The following is a 22,562-nucleotide window of genomic DNA, read 5'->3' as shown; positions in this document are numbered from 1 at the left end:
ATCTCCCTCGACTGGTATGCAGGAGGTTGTGGGTTTGGTCCCAACCCTGACGATGCCTGTATATTTGAATGTTTGCATGTTCTGCCCATGATCGCATTAATTGTCCTACAGATGTGATAAGGTTTTTCCCTCCACATTTAGAAACATGTTATTTAGATTGTTTGGCTGCTTTACATTTCCACGTGAAAAGCCACTTGGTTGAACTATCATTTGTGGCCATGTCACTTTTGAAACAGAGCTTAAGAGCTCAATGGGCTTTACCTGGTAAATAAATAGTTTAAAATATATATAATGTTTGTCAGCCCTTTGTCAATCCACTGCTGGATGAGGGCCTCCCCCATGATTGTGAGGGCTGTTGACCGTACTTTACGCTGGTCAGTGCCTTTGACATTCTTTAACAATACAGTTGGACTGCGGAATTTTGTCGTCACCAAGACATTCCATAGTGACCCATATTGAATCAATTAACTTTACGTGAAAGTGTTTAAGATTAAAGTTTTTAAAATAAATAAATAATCCGCGGGGGTGGGGGGTTGCCAAAGAGGCGCATGCGGCTCTGAACCGCAGATTGTCAACCCCTGCGCTATCCCATACTGGTGTTGCCTTCTGATGAGCTGGGGGGTACGGCACCTCCACGCCCAACCAACGGCGAGTTTGAGTTTGCAACATTTCTTTTGTGATCCACTGCCTCCAGTGCGCTTGGATTGCAGGCGTGCCTAAAGCCCACCCACCACCATTAGGTCACGTGTGCGGTTTGGTGTCACTGATGTTGCGTGTGTTTTTGTTGTTGTTGCAGATGTTCAAAAAGGCCAAATCACTGGACCAGTCAGAAAATGACATGTCAGCTGTGTATCGGGTGTACGAGTAGGAAAGTTATTTTTAGACTGAACAAGACTACTGCATTCCTTACACTGCTGCAGCTTAGCGCAGCTTTTTCTTTTTTCCTTTCGAGCATACACTTCTTTGTACAGTACGGTATTGTATCGTTAACAACTTGATGTAGTGGTGTTTTTATTTACGCTGTTTCAGTTAAAACATTGACACCAGGCAGTATCATTACATACTGATGTGTTTTTGAGATACCAGGCATATTCATGTTATACCCGAGGTATGCTCAAGCTACCTGGTAGTTCATAATAATAAACCCCGTGGAATGTTTCACAAATGCCAGGGTTATGCTTCTCAAGCAGAATACAGTTAAGTTAATGTTTTCATTTAAGTTAAGGCATTGCAAGTTGCGTAAAAAAAAGTGCATTGTTAATTTAATATTTGACATTAACTTAAAATAGTGAATAATTCGGCAAAATGTTATTTGCTTTTCATTTCATAGGGTTTTAAACATTTTTAACAGCTGTCAAATAGGCATATATGTGTATTAGTGCTAAGCTACTGACAGCCTACAGTACATGTAACTGTTAATTTCAGGATTATCGAATGAGTAGATTTTTGTGATAAAGTGTTTTTTGGCTTGATGTGAGCCTTGGAAGACGATTGCCACCTTTTTTCAATTTAGTAATTTAAAAACAAATGTATCGTTAATGAATATCTTTGGTTTTCTTGCATATGAATAGCTCAATGATTAAATTACCATGCTACGTAATAAAAGTGTCACAACTGAACATGTCCGCGTTCAGAAAGCGTGTTTCAAAACGCTTACCTGGCGGCGCTCCTGGGTAGGTTTTCGCTATACAGCTCTCCGATGTGTTTATATTATGCGTCATCCTACCATGGTGTTCGGCACCATGTCCTAAGTTTTGCTCCACGTGCAGAGCTACGCTTATTTAGCTGTTTTTTAAAATTACCCTTTCCTATACAAGGACTTTCCACTTACAGTGCTTTTATCTTTCTTGCCTGGTATGCTGTCTCAATCCCAACCCTGACGATGCCTGTTTGTTTGGAGTTTGCGTTGTTTTCTCTGTCCCTGTGGTTTTTTTCTCCCGGGTCCTCCTTTGGTTTTGCCCTTCCACTTTTAGAGACGTGTGTTTAGATTGTGGCTGCTATTATAAATTCAGTCGTGATAAGCAACTTTAACGAGCTTATGTGTGGCCAGGTCGCCTCTGAAAAATGGCCATTAGCTCAGTGGGGAGATTTAAACTACCTTACCCGGTATGAAGGAGGTTGTGGGTTCGAACTCTACACCTGTATATTTGGATTTTGCATGTTCTCCCCGTGGTCGTGTGCATCTTTCTCCGGTTATGAAAAAGCTAAAAGCTCAGTGGGCCTTACCTGGTAAAATAACAAAACTTTTAGGAATCGTTTTTAAACAGATGCAAACCTAATTACAATCTAATTCCACTCGAAATTGAATTTATCTACACGTGCTGAGTGACAACTGTAGTTTTATGTAAAAATCCAAATCAATTGTGATGCTTATGAAATGCAATGGAAGAGACCAGACAATTCTACAGCTTTTGATAAATGACTTTTTAATGGAAAAAAAATACAAATTCTCATCAGTATTTACAAGGCGAGACACTGGATGAAAAACCACATCGTTTCTTTTAAAAGAATTAGAACCCCTTGGATTTTCAGATGGCGCAGTGTGTATTGTTGCAGCGGCGAGTCCAAGGCTACTGACGATATTCTACGAGCCACTCGTTTTTTTTCCACTGCTTTTGCCACCACTGTTCTTGGGTAGTTGTTTATCTCATACTTCGTGTTTTTTTGGAGGGGTGTTGCTGAAAGGTGGATGATGTGTATGCCTATTCATAATAATAATGCCTTTATCCAGGAAGGCCTGAGTCTCAACACTTTTTTCAAGAGTTGCATTTACATGTTTGGCCAATGCAATTCATGATTTGCTTGTTTGAGCACATGCTGCCACACTTTATACAGTACAATTAAGAGGGATAGGAGAATTAATATTTTATCAGGTATTCTTAGACCTATTTGCATTTGAAGTGGCATACAAAATATGAAGGCGGGCACGGCAACACGCGTTTTGCCTTTGGAGAAAATCATTTGAAACTGCCACTTTAAAAAGTTGTACAAAATTACATTGAACACATTCAACTTGTAACGCAGAAGACGATAATGTATTGTATTTTCAATGTAAAAGTTTCTAACCTCGCGTACATTTTTTTACGTTGCGTAACTTTGAAAGGCCAAATTATAAAAATTTGGAAGGCATCTAACCGTCCTAGCATATATATGACGCTTTACACTTCATCATACGAGTCGGTGCAACATAACCTCACCCTATATCAGTTTATCGGAACTCAAGCAAACGATTTCGGCAAATACAAAATGTGTTGTCCCTGATACATCTTCAGGATGTGCATATATGAAACTGAATGTTTGACATTCGTACTTTACGTGTGCCCCAAAATTATCTTCTCCACAATGCAGATTGTATTTGGTTGGTGTGGTATGATGCGGACAAAGTGCCGTCAAGGGTCTGTTTCTCGCTTGGAATCTCTGTGCTCTAGCTCCTCTTGTTGATCTTGCCCAGTCTCTCGGGAGACCTCTTGATCATGTGAATACTTGCAGTTGTCTCCAAAGGTGCAGATGCCCTATTTAAAAAGACGACATTCATTTTCACACATCATGATCAATCCCCTTGCTGCGTTAAGGCCCCCCGCCAAGCCATTGACATCTCAATTTGGCGATACAGTAAAACCTTGGATTGCGAGTGTTTTGCAAGACGAGCAAAACATTTAAATAAATATTAATTTGATAAACGAGCGAGGTCTTGCAATATGAGTAGTACGTATACGCTTTGTCTGCTGAGCGTCACGTGATCACAACTGATATACGAGTGCTTTGGATTACAAACACGTTTCCGGAACGAATTATGCTCGCAATCCAAGGTTTTACTGTATATAAACGATCCACCTGGTGCCTGCACACGAGCCTATTTCATCGCTCCATCGCCTAAGTGCTTGTCCAACTGAGAACCACAAGCAATGTATCGGTTTGTTTGTCCATGGTCGGTTCCAAAGGCTCACGATAGGTGCGTAGCACTGTGGGCGTTATATTCGCAATCAATGCAAATATATTTTTTTGCATTTAGGCTATTTGAGTAAACCATAATGGACAAATGAGACCTAAAAAAACCAAGGAAATACAAACAAGATGGCAAAAATTACAGTTCATGAATGAACCCACCACTTCTACTTTGCATAAATTTTTTCCTATGGATTCAAATAAACGAATATCCTTAATACACATTTGCTGGAAGCGTATTTACCTAATTAACGAGTACAATATAAAAACAATAGTTTAACGAACCGATTTTTTTGTCAATTTTTACTGTTACCAGGATTCCAAATTGCTTTTTATCAACTTTCATTTATCCAAATGAAAGTTGTTTGTACATTCTACTTTGAGGATAAATGTGTACACTCTTAAAAACAATTGTCCTGATAACAAACCGTTACATGTTTAATGTGCATTTTGGATAGAGTGAATACAATTAAGTCAAAATAAGCTGCACGTGACATTTCATCGATTGAATTTTAATTGGGCAAATGTAAATAAACTGCATTTATCACTCTATAGAAATGACGGAAGCACTTGAGAATTCCTTTTTTGGACGAGGGCGAGTTACTCAACTTTCACGAATAAATGCATTCGAATAAAGCTCGTCTCCTGCTTGGTGAAAAGTGAGGGTGGGACACTTCATTAATGTTTCATATTGTGCGACTGACCTTCAAGCAAAGCCATCAAGACGAGCTTGAGTTTACACGATAGATTATCTTGCAGCAAGCCAACAGATACTAATGCCCATTTTCCAGTCGTACGTTGTCATTTGGTGAACTTCAACATGCCAACTTAAACTATTTTTATTTTACCAGGTAAGGCCCACTGAGCTACATAGCTCTTTTTCAGAAGCTAACTGACCACAGATGCAAGCTCAACGAAGTGGCTTATAATGGTGAGATTCATAGCAGCCAAAAACGCAAGTTTCTAAACAGGGAAAAACCGGAGGACCCTGACAAAAATTCATGCGACCACGGGGAGAGAGAACATGCAAACTCCAAATATACAGGCGTGGGCGTCGGGATCGAACCCATGACCTGTATACCAGGCAAGGTAGTTAACATCTCGCCACCATGTGACGCCGACGTTAGCACGCCTCTGGTTCTACAGTAAGGAAAATAAACAGCTTGTGCCTTGAGCTGCACCGGGCTGGCTGTACACAACTCGGTAATACATTGGACAAGAAGCGTGAGAGTTCTTACCTTTTTGAATCTCTTGCAGGGAAAGGCTTTGAGACTTGGGTCGCTATAGGTTGCCTTCCTCTTGCCTTGCTGCCTCTTTCTCTTGTTTTCTTCAGACTCTTGTATGCCTCCCCTTCAGCACATAAACAATATTCATCACCATTGGCCATGAAACACTGCTGGATGATGGCCTCCCCCCCCCCCAAGCCGTTGCCATCTCTGGAGCAGGGCCAGGAGGTGCTTTTATCTGAATCATACAAGATCTGTGCTTATGCAAGGTGAACGGATATATATCATGTTATCAATATTCACTCAAATATGAATGGATGACGGACCTCAATGCCGTGCGGGTCGTGGGAGTTAATGACCATACTTCACCACCCTGATCAGTGTGGGTTGGGGAAGGCCGGGAGCTTGAGATGTGGGAGCAGAGAAGCGCCACGGGGCATTGTTGAAGTTTGCTGCACTGCCTACCGTATGGTGGCAACACTGCATTAACGTCGTGCTCGTCACACACAAAGTGCTTGCCACAAATGGACCACGATACCTTGCCGATCTCGTGAAGGAGCATAAACCATCACACAAACTCAGGTCATCCTAGCACCAACGGCTAGCTTTTGGCTCGCCGTCAAGCAAAGGCGATCACCGCATCACGCGTTTTCAGATGCGCTTCTGCGGCCGTCTGGAATGCTCTTCTGATATTAGGAAGCCACTGGAGCTATGCACTTTTACATAGTATAGATTGAAAATTAATTTCTTTAAAACTGCTTGTTTTTCGTTTGTTGTCCTTCCCCCGCATATCCGATTAGCACGGTTGGCTACGTCTGGCGCGAAATAAGTTCAACATCCATCCCCCGCGGATGTCTATGACAACCTCCTGTGTGTACGTGGTGGTCGCCAATCCAAGCAAACACTAGACAGGCTTGACCATTCTTACATTCAGAAATCTGGTGAGATCGGGCACATTTCCGGTCATACCGTCACGGACGCAACATCACAGTTCTAACAGTCGTATACTTTTTTTAACCATCGGCTGCGAAGAAAATACACCCGTGGCGACAACACTCACCCAGGTTTGGCTCGTGCCTTTGGACCCCAGTTTGGCAACGGATTCTCCTGAAATCGCTTGAGGCCTTTGCGACGAGAGATGGGATTCGCGTCTTCCCGCAGAGTGAAGCACGCTTCGAAGCTGGAAACGCGCACGCGCGCACACATGGGGGGAGGGGGGGCCTTGTTTGTCGAACAGGAAAACGGAGCAAATCCCCTCGCTGACCGCACAGCCCCCTTGTCCGAGAACACTCGCTGCGACACCTAACGTTTCATCCAAATCGCTGGGGACTGAGATGGTATTAGAGGCAAGCGGTCGGCAACCTGCGGCTCAGGAGCAGCTTGCGGCTTTTTAAGGACTGCTTCGTGACGTTGTTCGCGTGCATTACGGATATTGAAATATTGAGTTTTTTTTTCTTTTTACCCAATTCGACAAAAAAAATCCGCTCTTCTTATTTGTGTTGCCAACACCCTGGTTTAGGTGGATATGCAAAAAGTCGGGATGCATAAACATATGTAGAAAATGACGAAATGACAATGGGAAAATGATTTGCTGTACTTTACAAAATGAATAATGCATTGCTGCACGTGAAACATTTGCATTTGTGAACCATCCACCGGAAATTACCATTAAAAAAACCACACACTGGACTGCAGGCGTTTAAATTGGTCGGAGCAGATATGCGCGCTATAGCCCTGAACTCCACTACAAAATAAATATATTCCAACGGCATCGTATGTTATACCTTGCTGGCTTCTTGAGAATTTGAAACCCTGGCATTGTTTCCAATAGCCTCTCCTTCTTTGCAGGCCATTTCTTTTCCTGTTCATGGACACACGCACATCACATTCACCATTTAATACGTGTACGGTCCCCGTTTGTCGATCCACGCCGTGCGGGTCCGTGTGTGGGGGGCGGGGGCTGTGATTGGACCATACTTCACCGCACTGGGCACAGTGGCTTGGTAATGGCGGCAGGTGGGGGGAGCATACACGTGAAAACATAGAAGTACAGCGCAGTAATGGATGTTGCCGCGCTGCACCTCTGCTTGCCACCACTTAGCTCTGCCGCTGTTTGACGACAAGCTGGCATGCAGGCGGTCACCCAACCAGAAGCCATCCAGGTTTTAATCCTGCTTGGCTTCTGAGATCCGATGTGATATCGGTTAAATTCTGGATCACGTGGTCATATTTAATAACCGTGAGTAAACGCGTACTCGCACAGAGTGGGCGGTGGTGGAGGGCTACATAGCTTTAATCGTCATTACACCTCCACAATCTAACCCAAAGAGAAACCAACTGCGCATCGCGTAAGTGCTTTATTGCAAGAAGAATACGGAAAACACAATACAATTCGATTGAAGAGAAGTGCTTTTTGTGTTCAGTTTGTTGTCCTTTCCCTGCACCTGCGATGAGCGCGCTTGGCTACGTACGGTGCGAAAGAGGTTCAACGTGCATATACACATACGCGGTACTCACCCAGCCACGCATGATGTCCCAGATGACGTGCGGGGGTGCGTCGGTCTTGATCGCATTCTTACATGCGTGTGACAAGGAGACTCTGTATCCAGCGTGCAGTACTGCGGACCTTAAAAAAGAACACAAACAGAATTGACTTTAAACGTTGAAAATTCGTTGGCTGTCTGTCCGGGTGGCTCAGAGGTCACAGCGTTGAGCTGACACCACGACTGCCAAGAAGCTGGGTTTTAAATCCAGGTTTCGTTCCGCCTGCGACGATACCGGATTCTCAAACGTAGTGGAGTTGATGATTTCAGCCCTGGGTCACGTTCAGAATCGTAATCTTTATCCTGGAGGAGTCTTTGAAGTTCTTTTTCACAGATGTCCAGTCAGAAAGTCACGTTACTCTCTGTGGCAGGATAAGTGAGAAAGTGCTGCGCCACTATTGTGTGGATCAGAGGTCACTTGAAAGGAATTTTAGGAGGTAGCTCTGTGATCTCTGCTTCAGCCAGCCACTCTCCAACAAATGGGTTGCACTGCTGCGTAAAGAAGAGTTGTAAATGGGATTCTGGTGTGCGGGTTCGTTGAATTAACGACATCCATTAAATGGCACTAAGGGATCTTGTTGGGTGAACAAACGGTCCCGCTCCATCTTGTTGCAAGGTCCAGTTGGCTGTTACCTGAACTCCAGCAAGGATGGGGTGTTGCATCGAATAACGCTGCTCAGTTGATCCAACCCATAATACAGCGGGCAGTCTTGGAGTTCCTGAAAGAGAATGGCAACGTATAAAAACGATGTCTCCAACAAAACATTGACATCCATTCGTCAATTGCTGGATGACGGCCTCTCCCACGCTGCGTCGGGTTATATGGTCGTTTGGCCATACTTCACCATGCCGGTCAGTGAAAAGGGGTGGAGCGGAGGGGCTGCGATCAGTTCCGATAGCGCTCGCGTCAGCAACGTTAAAACGGGAATGGAACTCGTGCCACCCATTTCATAGCGCAGTGCGAAAACCACTGCGCCACCGCTCCACTCTCCACTAAACACATTAGCCAAATCGAATCTTAGAAATCATTTGGCGCAAAACTGATTCAAATTCAGTATTTTTCGTCATTATTTGCGAGGGGGGATCCGTTTCGGAGATACTCGTGAATGGGAAATTTTGCGGATGATATTGGCCTACGAATATCGTACATGCAACGCCTGCAGATGCTTCCAAAGCTTCGGGAAGTTCTCTCTCTCATCACTTCATCTCTCATCGCTTCATCTCTCATCACATTCTCTCTCACCGCTCTATTCCATCCACTTTCTTTCTCTCTCGAGACGCAGTCATGTAGAGTTCCAGATGCGATTCGCGGAAAGCCAAGTCCGTGAGTAATGAGGCAATACTCCACAGATCCCTTCTGAAACACCGTCAGCTTAATCTATCTGGTGCACCAATTTGAAATCAACAAGCAAAGTATGGCCAGCTTGATTACAATTTATCAAAAAATCTATTTGTATTTGTTTTACCTCAGTGACAACTGCCAGCATTCCAATTATTCTGTCGGACGTTTTGAAGCGTGTCCTGTTCACTTCTACGGCTGATATGATCTTCTGGACGTAGTTGATATCGTGTATGGCGCCTGTCCAGATGGGCCCTCCGAGCTGGCAAACAGAAACGAGGAGTGAATATCAATGTGGGCATTTCCAAAAACACAGCCATTTCCATGTCAAACATGTCCTCCGTCCGTGCAGCTGCATTTGCCGAGCAACGGTGACGCACGTGGCCCAGAGGTCGCAACCGGGTACCCGATACCCGCACCCTACCCGATACCCGGCTACCCGTACCCGGCCGGGTACGGGTAGCCGTTTGCGACCCTGGTGCAGCCGGGTACGGGTATGGGTAGGCCGTGAGTCACTGGTGAGTAACCGTTTGTCACTCATTTCGGGTAGGGTACGGGTACGGGTAGGGAACGGGTACCCATACCCGGCCGGGTACGGGTACCCATTTGCGACCCTGGTGCGGCCGGGTACGGGTACGGGTAAGAAATCAAAACCCGTTTGCGACCTCTGACGTGGCCTGAAATCTAGCGGTGTGGAGGCGAGGGTTGGTTGACTGCGCAAATGTTGTTAAACTCCCTGTCCCGTGGGCGTCAAGGAGCCCTGGCTCGCCAGGAGAAGGTGGTACAGCAAGCGTAGACTGATCTCCATCTAATCTTGATTTGAAGCTTTCGTGACTGCAGGAATCCATACTCTTTGGTTCTTTAGGTAATCTCCATCTGTGTCATCTGCATGGGATAGTGTTGCCCCTAGGATGTGTGCGTTTTCTCCTGATACTCCAGCTGCCTCCCACATGTAAACATGCATTCATTGGCCGATAGATAACATCTACAGCAGGGGTCGGCAAACTAAGGACTGCTTCGTGACGTTATGCAATACAGGTCTTGAAATTTTGAGTTTTTTCCGAATTCGAAAAAAGTGGCCATTCTTGTTATTTTGATTGCCGACGCATGATCTAGAGTGCCACAGAGCTCGAACCCTACTGGGTCGTGACGTCTCGGGCGTTGCCGGCTGGTAAACGAACATCATTCGACGACAGAAATCCTCCACGACGACTGTTTGAAGCACCACTCACGTGGTGCCGCTGTCCACAGTTCTCACAGTTGGGTCCCATGGGCGGCCCGGTGGCTGCTGTGAACTTCAGCCTGTCAAGATGGCAACAATGTGGAAGTGGTGAAAAACCCAGAAAGAGAGGTTAACCCCCCCCCCCGACGTTAACTCAAAAGGCTGGAATTGGTGAGGCTCTCTGGGGTAACTGGACACGGCAGCCCATGTGGAGTGATACGACAGGAAAACCAGCTGTCAGGGAGATACGCACATCGTAATTCAAGCTGCAGATAAGAATGACAATGGGACCCGTTGTGCACTTTGAAACACCCCAATTTTATACCCAACTAGAACCCATCCCCCCCCCCCGCTTGTGGTCCCGACTCAGTGGGACAAGTGAGCTCATTTTTCCCCCTCTCCCCCAACCCATGTGCTGTGTTCGGGCTTTTGCTCCCCGTGAAATTTCTGGGCCCCATTCCATTTTTACTGCTCGCGTTCTGGCCCGGGCTCTTGTCGAATAATAATAAATTAATAAAATACTTATTTTTTGTACATTTCTAATAAACTAATAAAGAAATATTGCTTGTATGGTTATAATAAATACGGGTGTTTACATTAATACGTTTATAATAAATAAATAAAATATTGTAATTGACTGTTTTTGCGATCAATTATTCAGGCCCCTTTGAAACTGGCGGCTGCCCCCGGTATCCTGCGTCCCGTCTGCCCTAAAGAGAAACCCCCAAGCCAAGCCCAGCGCGACGCAGCTGACGATGCCGATGATGTCACCAAACCCCACCCATCACCTCCAGTCCAGCGGCACACGCGGAAACAGAAGAACTAGTTCACATTATCAGAATGAGAAACCTGCTCATTATTATCTATTACAACTCTGATAGCACTGTTTAGTGGTCAGGCTATTAGATATCTAGGGCCTCTGGACCCCCGTCCTCAGCGATCGCAGAACAAAAAACTATTTGACAATCGATTACTTAATGGGATAGCCCACCTTGACGTACACTCAACACGAACAACGCAATGCGTGCGTGACCTTACCCGCTATTGTGGACCGTGGATTTTCCCATCGGTTGCAGGTGAAACGAGCCACACCCAACACAGTTGTACACAAGGGCCTGCTTGCTGCAAGAGGAAACGCAACCGATTAGAATCGGGATGCGATATTCGAACATCACCGCAGTTGAATCATACAATCAATCCATCTTTATACTGTTAAGAACCACCTGGTTCCACCAGCCCACAGGGGATTATTGTGTCCGTCCGTCGTGCATCCAAAAATGGGAGGAGTGGGGCTGGGTGGAGAGGGGAGGGTGGGGAGGGGCTGGGTGGGGTGGGTGGGGAGGGGCAGGGTGGGGAGGGGAGGCTTGGGAGGGGCTGGGTGGGGAGGGTGGGGCTGGGTGGGGCTGGGAGGGGAGGGGCTGGTCACCCCGTGGTGCCCTTATAAAACTCAACGTTTAACTTACTCACGCCGGCTTGTGCCCGCCCGCACAGTCGGGCATATTTGCGGAATACACCACGCCGCCGTTGACCCTGGCCATTGACCGAGCAACCCAACGTTCCTACCAGCTCCCCTCCGCAGGAATGTGTTTTTACGTGCTAATGCCGCCCGCTAAATAACACAGGCATCAATCAGTGCACATTACAGCAGAATGGGAACGGTACGGGGGGGTTGGCACAGAGCAACAGGAATGGAAAAAGAAACCAGCTAACACCTTTACTTTACTTTCCATTTTCTCTGGGCCGTACGAGTGTTCAACTGTTCATTATGGCTTATGCCGTTATAGTTGTCGGCCTGTAACTTCCCACTGCTGGGAAAAAGGCTGCCCCCCCATATCTATATCTAAATCACCTCAAGCCTCCCATATGTCACGCAACTTCTGTGTGGCCACTCCCACTCTGAACCACTCCCCGCCCCTCGCCGCCCGCTGTGAAAACAGACGCCGCTCCTTGTAGCAGCATCGAGGACCTGATGTAACCTCTTCCTCCCCATCCTTATCTCTCCTGACCCTTTGCTCCCATATTTCTAGTCCTTGTTCACCCTTTTAATCTTATTTCCCATTCTTTCTCTTCTTTCTCCACGCATTATATCCTTGACTTTACTCCTCTTCCCGTGATGTGCCATGGCTAAAAGGCCCCCCCCCCCGCCCCCCCCCCCCCCCCCCAGGGGTTGTTTTTAACCCTAGGCCGTGGTGCGGCATCGATTCCAAGGTTTTGGTACGTTTACCTTGCCGACATTTTGACCTTGGCTTGGCCGGAGAATATGCGGACGAAGACCCGGATGTAGAAGTCGGCGCTGATGGCCAGCAGAGGCACGATGTAACGGTGGTAGCGGTTGGAATGCAGGTCAAGGCAGTGCAGTATTATTCTGAGGGCCTGTAGCCACCAAACGACACGACACTCGTGTCTTAGGCCAAGACCGTCGAAGCATCAAACCGTGTATCATGCCAGGCGATCGGTTGAAACAATGGGCACATTTCGTGTTGTTATCTCCGAGTGTTAGAGACACAGAAGGAAGCATTCGCTCTTGGAAGGTCAACGCGGCTTTAAAACAATAACAACACCATAAGGCGCACAGTTACAGGCAGCCATCTTCTCTATGAGGTATTCAATGTCTGGGCCCTCCTCTAGCAGGCGCCCCTCACCCCCTATATAGACATAGGAAGCCACTGGAGCTAAGCACTTTCAAATCTAGATTTAAAACTCATTTCTTTTTAATTGCTTTTTGTGTTTAATTTGTTGTCATTCCCCCCGCAACCTCCAATTAGCACGGTTGGCTACGTATGGTGCGAAAAAAGTTCAGCATTCATTTATGTGACCATCTGAGGTAACGCACAAATTCATATGCCTCCGTACCCCGATACAGCACATTGCTGGAATCTATCCCATCTCAGCCTACCCAGCAGTATTAATGCGTATGCCAGCTAGCCAATCGGCAGGTCACGTTCGGTGGGGTGAAGCGTGGGTAATCCCGCCTGTTCCAAGACGTCTGGCCGGCGGGGAAGAGTAGGCCAATAACCCTTTCAGAGGGGGCACTCGAAGGCTCTCCTGGAGTAGAGGGCCTTTCCGCCAGCAGTGGTGTGAGTGAGCAACTGAAGGGCTTTACATTTAGAATCAACGTGGATTTGGAGTGTTTGGCCACTATAAATGTCCACGTGACAAGCCACTTCCGTGAGCTATCATTTGTGGCCCGGTCACTTCTGAAATGTAAGCTAGTAAACGGTAGGTTTTACCTGATAATATAAAAAACATTTTTCTTGGTTCTTTCGGTAAAGTCACGTAGAAGGGAAACAATAAAATAAAAAATATATAATACAATAAAATGCTTACGACGTTTCGATTGCAACACAAGCAATCATCATCATTGTTAAGTTTTATTTTGTTATTGATCCGTTTCCTTTTCCTATGCTTTGCACTCCTGTCATGTTTTTGTATTGTTTGTTGTTATAACGTTCTGACCCCGTGCCCCCACCTGTGAAAAAAAGCTTCATAGTTCATCAGATTCCTCCAGTACAAAGATTATGATTCTGACCTTGGCATATGACTGCATCAAAACTAATAAAACTATCAAAAACTATTTAAATTTTACCAGGTAAGGCCCACTGAGCTATACAGCTCTTTTGCAGAAGCGACCTGGCCACAAATGATAGTTCAGTGAAGTGGCTTGTCACGTGCAAATTTAGAGCAGCCGAATACTCTAAACGCACGTTGATTCTAAACGTGGACGAAAAAACCGGAGAACCCGGAGAAAAATCCACGTGAGCACGGGGAGAACACGCAAACTCAAAACATGCACGCGTCAGGCTTGGGATCAAATCCACGACCTCCTGCGTACCGGGCGAGGGAGTTAACATCTCGCCACCGCAGCGCCCCACTAGGGAGAACTTGACAAGTGGAGGCAGGCGTCACTTTACCATTTCGTGGCAGAACTTGGCTTTGAGCGACATGGAGCCGTACTTGGAGTAGCAGGTTTCTCCACTGTTCCCAGCCATGACGGCCATGTCCGTGCAGGTCACGCACAGTAACCCTGAGGGGGGCGGCAAAAGGTCACACGATATAAATCCATTTTCATCCACACCCTTCCCTTTCACCCCCCCTCCTCCCCTCCCTTTTCTTTTTCCTCCCCACCCACCCCATCCTTCCCCTAGAGGGTTATCGAGTTAAGGAAGTAGACACCAGGGATGCAGAGTCACGTAGGTAAAAAGTAAAATTAAATAAAAAATATAAATCACGACATTTCGATTGCAACACAAGCAACCGTCATCAGGTGTGAAAATCACAGCTAGAAACATTTTCTAGCTGTGATTGCTTGTGTTGCAAACGAAACGTCGTGATTTATTATTTTTGTTTTTATTTCATTTTATTTTTTACCTACGCGACTTTACCGAAAGAACCAAAGAGTATGGATCCTTGCAGTCACGAAAACTTCAAATCTAGAAAGGGATGCAGAGTTTACTGATATGTAGATAGACAGATTGAAAACTAGAAAACGTTGGTAATAATCATTGTACTTCTCTTGTGTCCATACTGGTGTCAATTCCCATACAATGCCCCTCTGTGTGTACCTGAATCGTTTGTTCAATAAAAAATACATTTGGGTAAAAAATAAGGTTTCCATTTGAAGTAAAGCATGCGATGCAAACGCTACTTTTATAAGGTACCTGACACAGTTCATACAGTCAACTCTCGATCACCCGGGGTAATGGCAAGGGGAAGGGCAAGGGGGGAAGTGGCAATGGGGAGGGGTATTTGGGGGGGCTGGAGATTGGGAGGTCATTTTGGGGGGGGGGGATAATGGGGGGAGTGAAGACTGAGACCGAGCATGAGCACGGACAATGCAAAACATTCACAAAGCAGGATATGTAAGACCCATGTATTGCTGCTTAGAATGGGGGTGGGGCTATAGAAATTCGGTCGTGTTTTGTTTATTACAGCAATCGGTCACCAAAAGTCACGAGGCTGCAGTTTGCATAAAAAAAGCAGCGGAATACCGCACGTTATATTTTTGGACGTGTTTTATATTTTTTACCCGCAACCACGGTTTATCCGCAACCCGGTAAAACCAGCTGAAGGCCGCTGCACTTGGTAATTCAGGCCATCACACGAGCAGCTGTGGACATCCGAGCTCCGTGCCTCTCGAGTTCGCAATTGAGCAACAGCTTTGTCCATTTTGAGAAATTTGCGCGCGTGAGAAGACATTTTATGATCATCATCATTATTACGTTAAGGACACACTGTGTCCCGTGATGCTGTACTCACTCTGGTGCTGTTGTCACAACATGTGTTTAGATGCCCGCCAAAGCGACCACACTTACCGCCTTCATTCACAGACTGAACGGCTGCGTCCAGAAACTGAACCGGACTCCCGTACGGGTCCAGGTCCACCACATCGAAGCTCTCCTTGTGATTCTTGCTCTTGTACATCAACATGCTGAAGCGAGACAGGTCCATTAGGTGTAAATACATCATCATCATTTATTTATCCCAGGAAAGCCTCATGAGTCTAAAGACTCTCTTCCAGGAGGGTTCTGGAATGACTCTCTTCCAGGAGGGTTCTGGAATGACTCTCTTCCAGGAGGATTTTGGGATGTTTAGCCAATGGGTATTTTTAAATAAGGAGCGTTCTGCTTTGTGTGGGATGGAAACCGGTGTACCCGGAGAAAATCCACCACACGCATGAAGGGGGTAATACTAAAACATCTGTACCGTTTGTTTTCATGAACCCACTTGCTGTACTAAAAGCTTTTGTCCACCTCACAGCCCATTGGGCTTTGGAGTTTCACGAATCTGCGTGATCCATCGGCTAATGGTGGAACAACGCACGGGTGCAGTGAGACTGTGGCCACTTTACACTGCAAAGTAAAATGTGCGTAAGCTCACACTTGCTACTTAAAGTTTCCCAAATGCGTGACACCCAACACCAGAACCAACACATACCAGGTACGCAACATGTTGTGAGAAGCTGAGGGTAAGTCCAAAAAAATATAATTGTTGTACTGTAATTATATGCTCCCACACATCTACGCTCTCCTTTTTCGTCAACCCGTGCACTGACCAGCATGGTGAAATCTGGGAAAATAACTCCCACTGCACACATGGTGTGGGAAAATTACTCATCTCAAAGTGATAAACAAACGGCTGGACATTTACAACATACAAAACACTTAAGCTATACCACATGCATCGACGTGGGCATCGAGCCTAACAAGATCGTGTGATATTTTTCATAAATATATATACATTCACTATCGCACTCCCTTTGGCCACGATAAAGCCGTGCGTGAATAAAAACCACGCGTTGCATGAGGTGCAGGTTCTACTTAACTTTGGAAATAAAAACTACCGAATCAGAACACTTTACTGTATGTTGGATGAATCTGAAAAATCCCATAACCTGGCCGAGATATGAATCTTCATATCCAACATTTTTTTATTTTTTGTCTCAAATCTATCTGAAGGTATGCCATCACAGGAAATGACGAGACATGGCATCAAATGTAGCATCGGGTATGTACACATAGTTTATTTCGCACAGTGCGTAGCCAACTGCGCTAATCAGAGTTACTGGCTTAGAATCGAAATGTGGTGACATTACTTTTACTTGTGCGAAGACATATTAAATTATATTACAGCAAAGCCAAGAAAAGACCCAAAATTGTCCTTAAAAATAATTATGAAATACAACAAAATGTAAAATTCGAAACTCAGCCCTAATACCTATTATTTAACTTGAAAGCTCAACTATTCTCCAATGCCCATTCCCTTCCTCTTCCCTCCCCTCGCCCCTCCACTCCTGCCGATCCCTCCCCTGCCCTTTCATGACCCTCACATGCCCTCTGTTACAACCCTTGCACTGCCCCTGCCATCTAAATCACTCGGTTTTGTTACCGCTTGTTATCTATGTTATGAACCTCCTTGAGCCAAGGCGCTCTAAATATTAAATAAAATATAAATATTAAATTAGATAAGCTATAATAATCGACTGTGAATAGCACACCGCCGTGGAGAACCCACCTTGCATCTGAGTAACTCGCGGTTACAAGATGCTGCACTTGGTTCATCTCAATGTTCTTGTTAATGGCGGCGACGGCGTCTTTTGAGAAGTCATTAGTGATGATGCTCTTAATGCCGGGGATTTCCTTGGCAAATCTGATGGATCGCAAACCAGATGCTGCCAGGGCTTCCAAAACCTTGACTCCTTCCTGTAGATAAATTCAATACAAATCATCATCATAATCATCATCAGCCACAATAAGTCCACTGCCGGATGAAGGCCTCACGAACCCATCATCATCTCTCGCTAGTTCTATGATTTAGCAACGATCTAGCATTTTAAAAAGAGCCGATGTCATCATTGCATCTCCACGGCGGTCATCCCTCAGACGCATTCCCTCCTTTTCTTCTGGTTCCGTTCCGATGACGTACGTGTACGTGTGGGGTTAAACGCAGGTGGTTCTGCCAACGGTAACGGTAATCAGGCCGTAGCGCGCGTACCTCACACCTGACGCCCACGTACGCTTGCTTCTCGGCATCTTGTGGAGAGGCGGCCGACACGCTGTCCGGGCTTTCAGGCCCATCGCTCAGTGACACGACCACTCGGCTCTCTTCACCCGGCACCACCACTGCAAGAATAAACACTTCCATTTAAATAACCTTCTTCCCAACAACGATAGCACACAGTATTGGTGGGAGCACCCACGGCCCAAGGGACGGATTAGCATGCAAATTCATTTCATGCGGTCCATGACTTTATTCCGTACGACCTGCGAATTAACTTAATATGGTGGGCGACTACATTTCATATGACCCACGTACATTTTCTAAGGCCCCGAAAGTTTTAGATGCCATACCATACAGTGAGCATACATATTTTAAACAAAACCAGGCAGCCGCCCGAGATAAGAACTTCCGACTTATGAACATCCACACTTACGAACAAACTGTCATAAGGTGTTATTATTTTTAACCATTCGACCTGCGAATGTTAGGTCGTACTTGCAAACCGAACTGCGGGACTATTTTGTTCAGCGGAGCGATCCTCCGCGAGGTGTAATGAGTTCCAGCATCCCGTGCGATGCACAACAACGGTGAACCGTTAGGCGTCGAGTTTAACAATGCTCCCCTCTTTTGTTGAACCATAACACAATTTTATGACACTGACCATATGTACAATTAGATATTGAGTCCCGAGGCACGAACAAATCGACTTACGAACGGGACTCAGGAACGTAACTAGTTCGCAAGTCGAGGACTGCCTGTGCAAAGGTATTCTCCGCAAGTACATTTTAAAATGCAACAATGTGATGGCAGTTGTACTGCCTGCACACTCGATATCTACATCAACTTTTTGCAGCCTCCATGTGTACCTCTGATGTGTCTCTCGTGAAGGCGTTCCCTTATGAACTCTGTAACAACAGCAGACCTGTTCAAACAGGAAATTGCACAGGTTGTGCCAGTTACTTAAGAGTATGCGGTTAATAAACAAATTATAAATAAAAGTACAGTATTCATTTCATGACAGCTTTTAGAATTAGTTTCAACATGACATTAGCCCAAAATATCAGTCTATTATATTGTTTTCTTTTATCAGGCCATGTTAATGATGAGTATGGAACAATGTTTTTATTTGTGCTTGTGCACTACTGCCAATACAGTCCCTTGATATTTTTCGTTCAACAAGATTGTCCTATTTTACCCTGCTCCCAAAGTTCACCTTTAATAACCACTTCATCTTGCTTGCTATTTATATGTTAGATATTGCACCACTTATACAGTGTAATAACAAAATAATTACAGCCATTCGTCACTGCTGGACAATGGCCTCCCCACACCATGTTGGTCATGGGATTTGTGTGACCATACTTCACCACGCTGGTCAGTGCGGGTTGATGAGAGGAGGGTGACCCAGGACCGGTTCAGATATCACTCTCCACTTATGTTAACGATGGATGGGAATCAAACTAAGGTTGTCGAGTTCATAGTGCAATACCCTAACCTCTGCACCACTACTCCAGGAGAGTATTTTGCCCACAACTCAATTATAAAAGAAAAAGGTGCAGCCCTGAAACTTCTTGCTCAAGCCACTTGCTCGTGGAAGGGCCTCCACAATAAAAGATCTCTAGAAACCTCCTCTTAGAGCAGTGGTTCTTAACCTGGGTTGCACGCACCCCCTGGGCGTGCGAGATGCCCTTACTGGGGGTGAGAGACATGCCAGATTTGTTTAGAAGGTAAATAATCGAAAACACAAATTAAGCACAGGCGTACAACTACTTTGTTTCATCAAACCTATGTACTTATTAACATTATAAAACATTTCACGATTTAACCGTTGCAAGGCTGCAGTAAAGGTTAAGAAACACTGTCTTAAGAGGAAACTTGACCTACGCGTCCACACTGGCCAGACATCATGGAAGAGGTGGGGGTCCCCACACTTTACCCCACCACACATGACCTACCGATCGATTGTGGTGCACCTACTTATACTGCTGGGTGGACAGAGGCAGGGGAGAATTTAATAAACTTGAACCATTGTTTCAGCTGCCGCACCACCTCTAGTTTGAGTGCTATGACATCGTGGCAGATACGCCGAACACGATTGTGATGTAGGGCAAATCCACATCTGTAAAAAAAAAAGAGCTTTCTAGCTCATCGGATTCCTCCAGTGCAAATACATATTATGATTCCGACGTGGATGTAATGTACTTACGTAATGTCCCGATTAAATTCCTGGACGGGATTGTAAAACACTTCGCTTAAGTTCGGGAAGAAAATTCGTGCTTTCCCCTCTGAGATGATTGATCCGGACGTCCCAAGGTCCGCCTCTTCACAACTCTTCTTGGGCTCGATCTCAGCAGCGTTGGACTCGGGCGTTTCATGCGATGTTGTTGTTGCCATTCTGCACACAGGAGTTGAAAGGTGAAAAGTTTGTTTTTGTCACTGACATACAATCGGTGGCTTTTACAAACCAGATCTTGAAAGCAGCTACGGTCGGGTGAGGCCAAAATTGGTTTCAGTAGATTATTATTTGGTTCTTTCGGTTAAGTCACGTCTAAAGATAAAATAATAAATTAGATTAAATAATAGAATACGACGTTTCGATTGCAACACAAGCAATCATCATCAGGTATAATGAAATAGCGACATAAAATCTAACCAGAAAACTATAGACAGACATATTAGCAGACAGATATCACCAAGATACATAGCGGGAGCAACACAGGTAACAGAGAGGGGTGATCGTCTCTGTGGGGTGGCCTTAAATTAACAGAGGGGGGGGGGCGGAGGCAGAGAGAAGGAAGGTGGGTTAGAGAAAAAATTAGCATATCAATGAGTGGTCAACAGACGTGGTGCTGCACGGCAAGTAAGCCTGAAAATCAGGAGGACACACTAAAATTAAATAACCTAGTAAAATATCGAAATGTAATGTAATACAACACAGAGGGTCGGTCAACACACAATTAACGCATAGCCTGGTTGATTACGTATTTCAAAGATTGCTAAGTTAGAATTTAAGTGTGAACATTCTAAAGAGGACACAGGCAGAGAAAACAAGTCGCCAGAGAGAGAGAAAAAAGATAAGCTTAAAACTTCCCCGTAGAAGTGGTTCAATTTTAATTTTAGAACTTTCGTGACTTTAGACGTGACTTAACCGAAAGAACCAAATAATAATTCCTGCAGTCACGAAAGTTCTAAAATTAAGATTGAACCACTTCTACGGGGAAGTTTTAAGCTTATCTTTTTTCTCTCTCTCTGGCGACTTGTTTTCTCTGCCTGTGTCCTCTTTAGAATGTTCACACTTAAATTCTAACTTAGCAATCTTTGAAATACGTAATCAACCAGGCTATGCGTTAATTGTGTGTTGACCGACCCTCTGTGTTGTATTACATTACATTTCGATATTTTACTAGGTTATTTAATTTTAGTGTGTCCTCCTGATTTTCAGGCTTACTTGCCGTGCAGCACCACGTCTGTTGACCACTCATTGATATGCTAATTTTTTCTCTAACCCACCTTCCTTCTCTCTGCCTCCGCCCCCCCCCCCCTCTGTTTATTTAAGGCCACCCCACAGAGACGATCACCCCTCTCTGTTACCTGTGTTGCTCCCGCTATGTATCTTGGTGATATCTGTCTGCTAATATGTCTGTCTATAGTTTTCTGGTTAGATTTTATGTCGCTATTTCATTATACCTGATGATGATTGCTTGTGTTGCAATCGAAACGTCGTATTCTATTATTTAATTTAATTTATTATTTTATCTTTAGACGTGACTTAACCGAAAGAACCAAATAATAATTCCTGCAGTCACGAAAGTTCTAAAATTAAGATTCAGTAGATTATGTCCCACGAAGGATTTCTAAGCGGTTACACGACAATTATTGGGTTGGCCGCTTGTGGTGGGGTAGAAAGTATGCGTATAATCCCACCTCTTCAATAATCTTTGGTCAGCGTGGAAGAGTAGGCCAAATGCCCTATAAGGTGGGCTTCTCAAGAGCTCCGTCCAGTGGAAACCCCCTCCGCCCAGCAGTGTCCGTAAGCAAGTAAAATGTAAGGCTGCAGCGCGGGTGGGAAAGTGCTCCCACTCCTTCCTGTGTACACCAGAGATCCCTTAAAGGTATCTCGAAAGTAGCTCTGGGATATCCACTTCCGTGGGACGCTAACATACAGGGCTGCGCTGCTCTTACAGAGATCCAAGTGGAGTATTCGTCTCATAACATGATGCCAATAGCAACATACAATATAACATTGCCAAAATGTAAAATATTTATGTAAAGCGTCGTAAACGTATTCAGTACGATTGATCAACACATCAGCCAATAACAATGGCCCAAAATTATTATAATGTGCGTATATGAAAGGCGACGTTTCGGGCTTTGGCCCTTTTCCACGGCGTAAAAAACCATTGTAAAATGTGCCTTTACGTTTTAAAACATTCCCAAACATCTGAATCCAACACACAAAAAACCACCCCACATGGGGGGAGTGAGGGGGGGGGGCAATGATACGGTCTGCCAGATCGCACGTGCGCACGTAAGAAAGCAAGCCCGTGCAACGCGCGCTACTGGAAGAAGAAGGGCCACATCGCCCAACCACCATCAACAACAACAACCACCACCACCCCAGCCGTCACGCATGAGCCCGGCACGAACGCAACGCTCACCCAGAGACGGAGAGAGGCGGCGGCGGTGGCGGCGGCGTGCGGAGAGGAACGCGATGGAGAAGCGTCCTCGGCAGTGCCGACGCGAGACGGCTGCCCCAGTGCATGGGGCGAAGCGACCCCCACGTGCAGGAA

At 45.4% G+C, this 22,562-nt stretch overlaps 2 protein-coding genes across 14 annotated transcripts in view; one reads left to right on the top strand and one right to left on the bottom strand.

Annotated features, from left to right (window-relative positions):
* GLYR1 (glyoxylate reductase 1 homolog) overlaps positions 1 to 2,734 on the top strand; it is a 20,639-nt gene extending 17,905 nt beyond the window's left edge. For all 13 annotated transcript variants that reach the window (XM_078867051.1, XM_078867046.1, XM_078867045.1 and 10 more), the window contains one exon: positions 797 to 2,734. In XM_078867051.1, coding sequence (XP_078723177.1) covers positions 797 to 868 — 72 coding nt within the window. In that variant the 3' untranslated portion in view covers positions 869 to 2,734. The remainder of the gene's footprint in view (positions 1 to 796) is intronic.
* TRMT1 (tRNA methyltransferase 1) lies at positions 2,410 to 22,562 on the bottom strand. Its single transcript, XM_078867037.1, has 17 exons — positions 22,431 to 22,562; positions 19,979 to 20,167; positions 18,639 to 18,694; positions 17,767 to 17,894; positions 17,287 to 17,474; positions 15,588 to 15,703; positions 14,187 to 14,299; positions 12,500 to 12,648; positions 11,314 to 11,397; positions 10,286 to 10,355; positions 9,181 to 9,315; positions 8,348 to 8,433; positions 7,689 to 7,797; positions 6,956 to 7,032; positions 6,232 to 6,351; positions 5,184 to 5,295; positions 2,410 to 3,512 (listed from the first exon to the last, which is right to left on the bottom strand). Exons 1-17 carry the CDS (start codon positions 22,532 to 22,534, stop codon positions 3,390 to 3,392), a joined length of 1,959 nt encoding a protein of 652 aa, XP_078723163.1. The 5' UTR covers positions 22,535 to 22,562; the 3' UTR covers positions 2,410 to 3,389.

Source organism: Lampetra fluviatilis, chromosome 23 (genome assembly GCF_964198595.1).
Source record: "Lampetra fluviatilis chromosome 23, kcLamFluv1.1, whole genome shotgun sequence".
NCBI lineage: Eukaryota > Metazoa > Chordata > Hyperoartia > Petromyzontiformes > Petromyzontidae > Lampetra > Lampetra fluviatilis.
The sequence above is the reverse complement of the archived record's forward strand: the minus strand, read 5'-3'. Positions and strand labels throughout refer to the sequence as shown.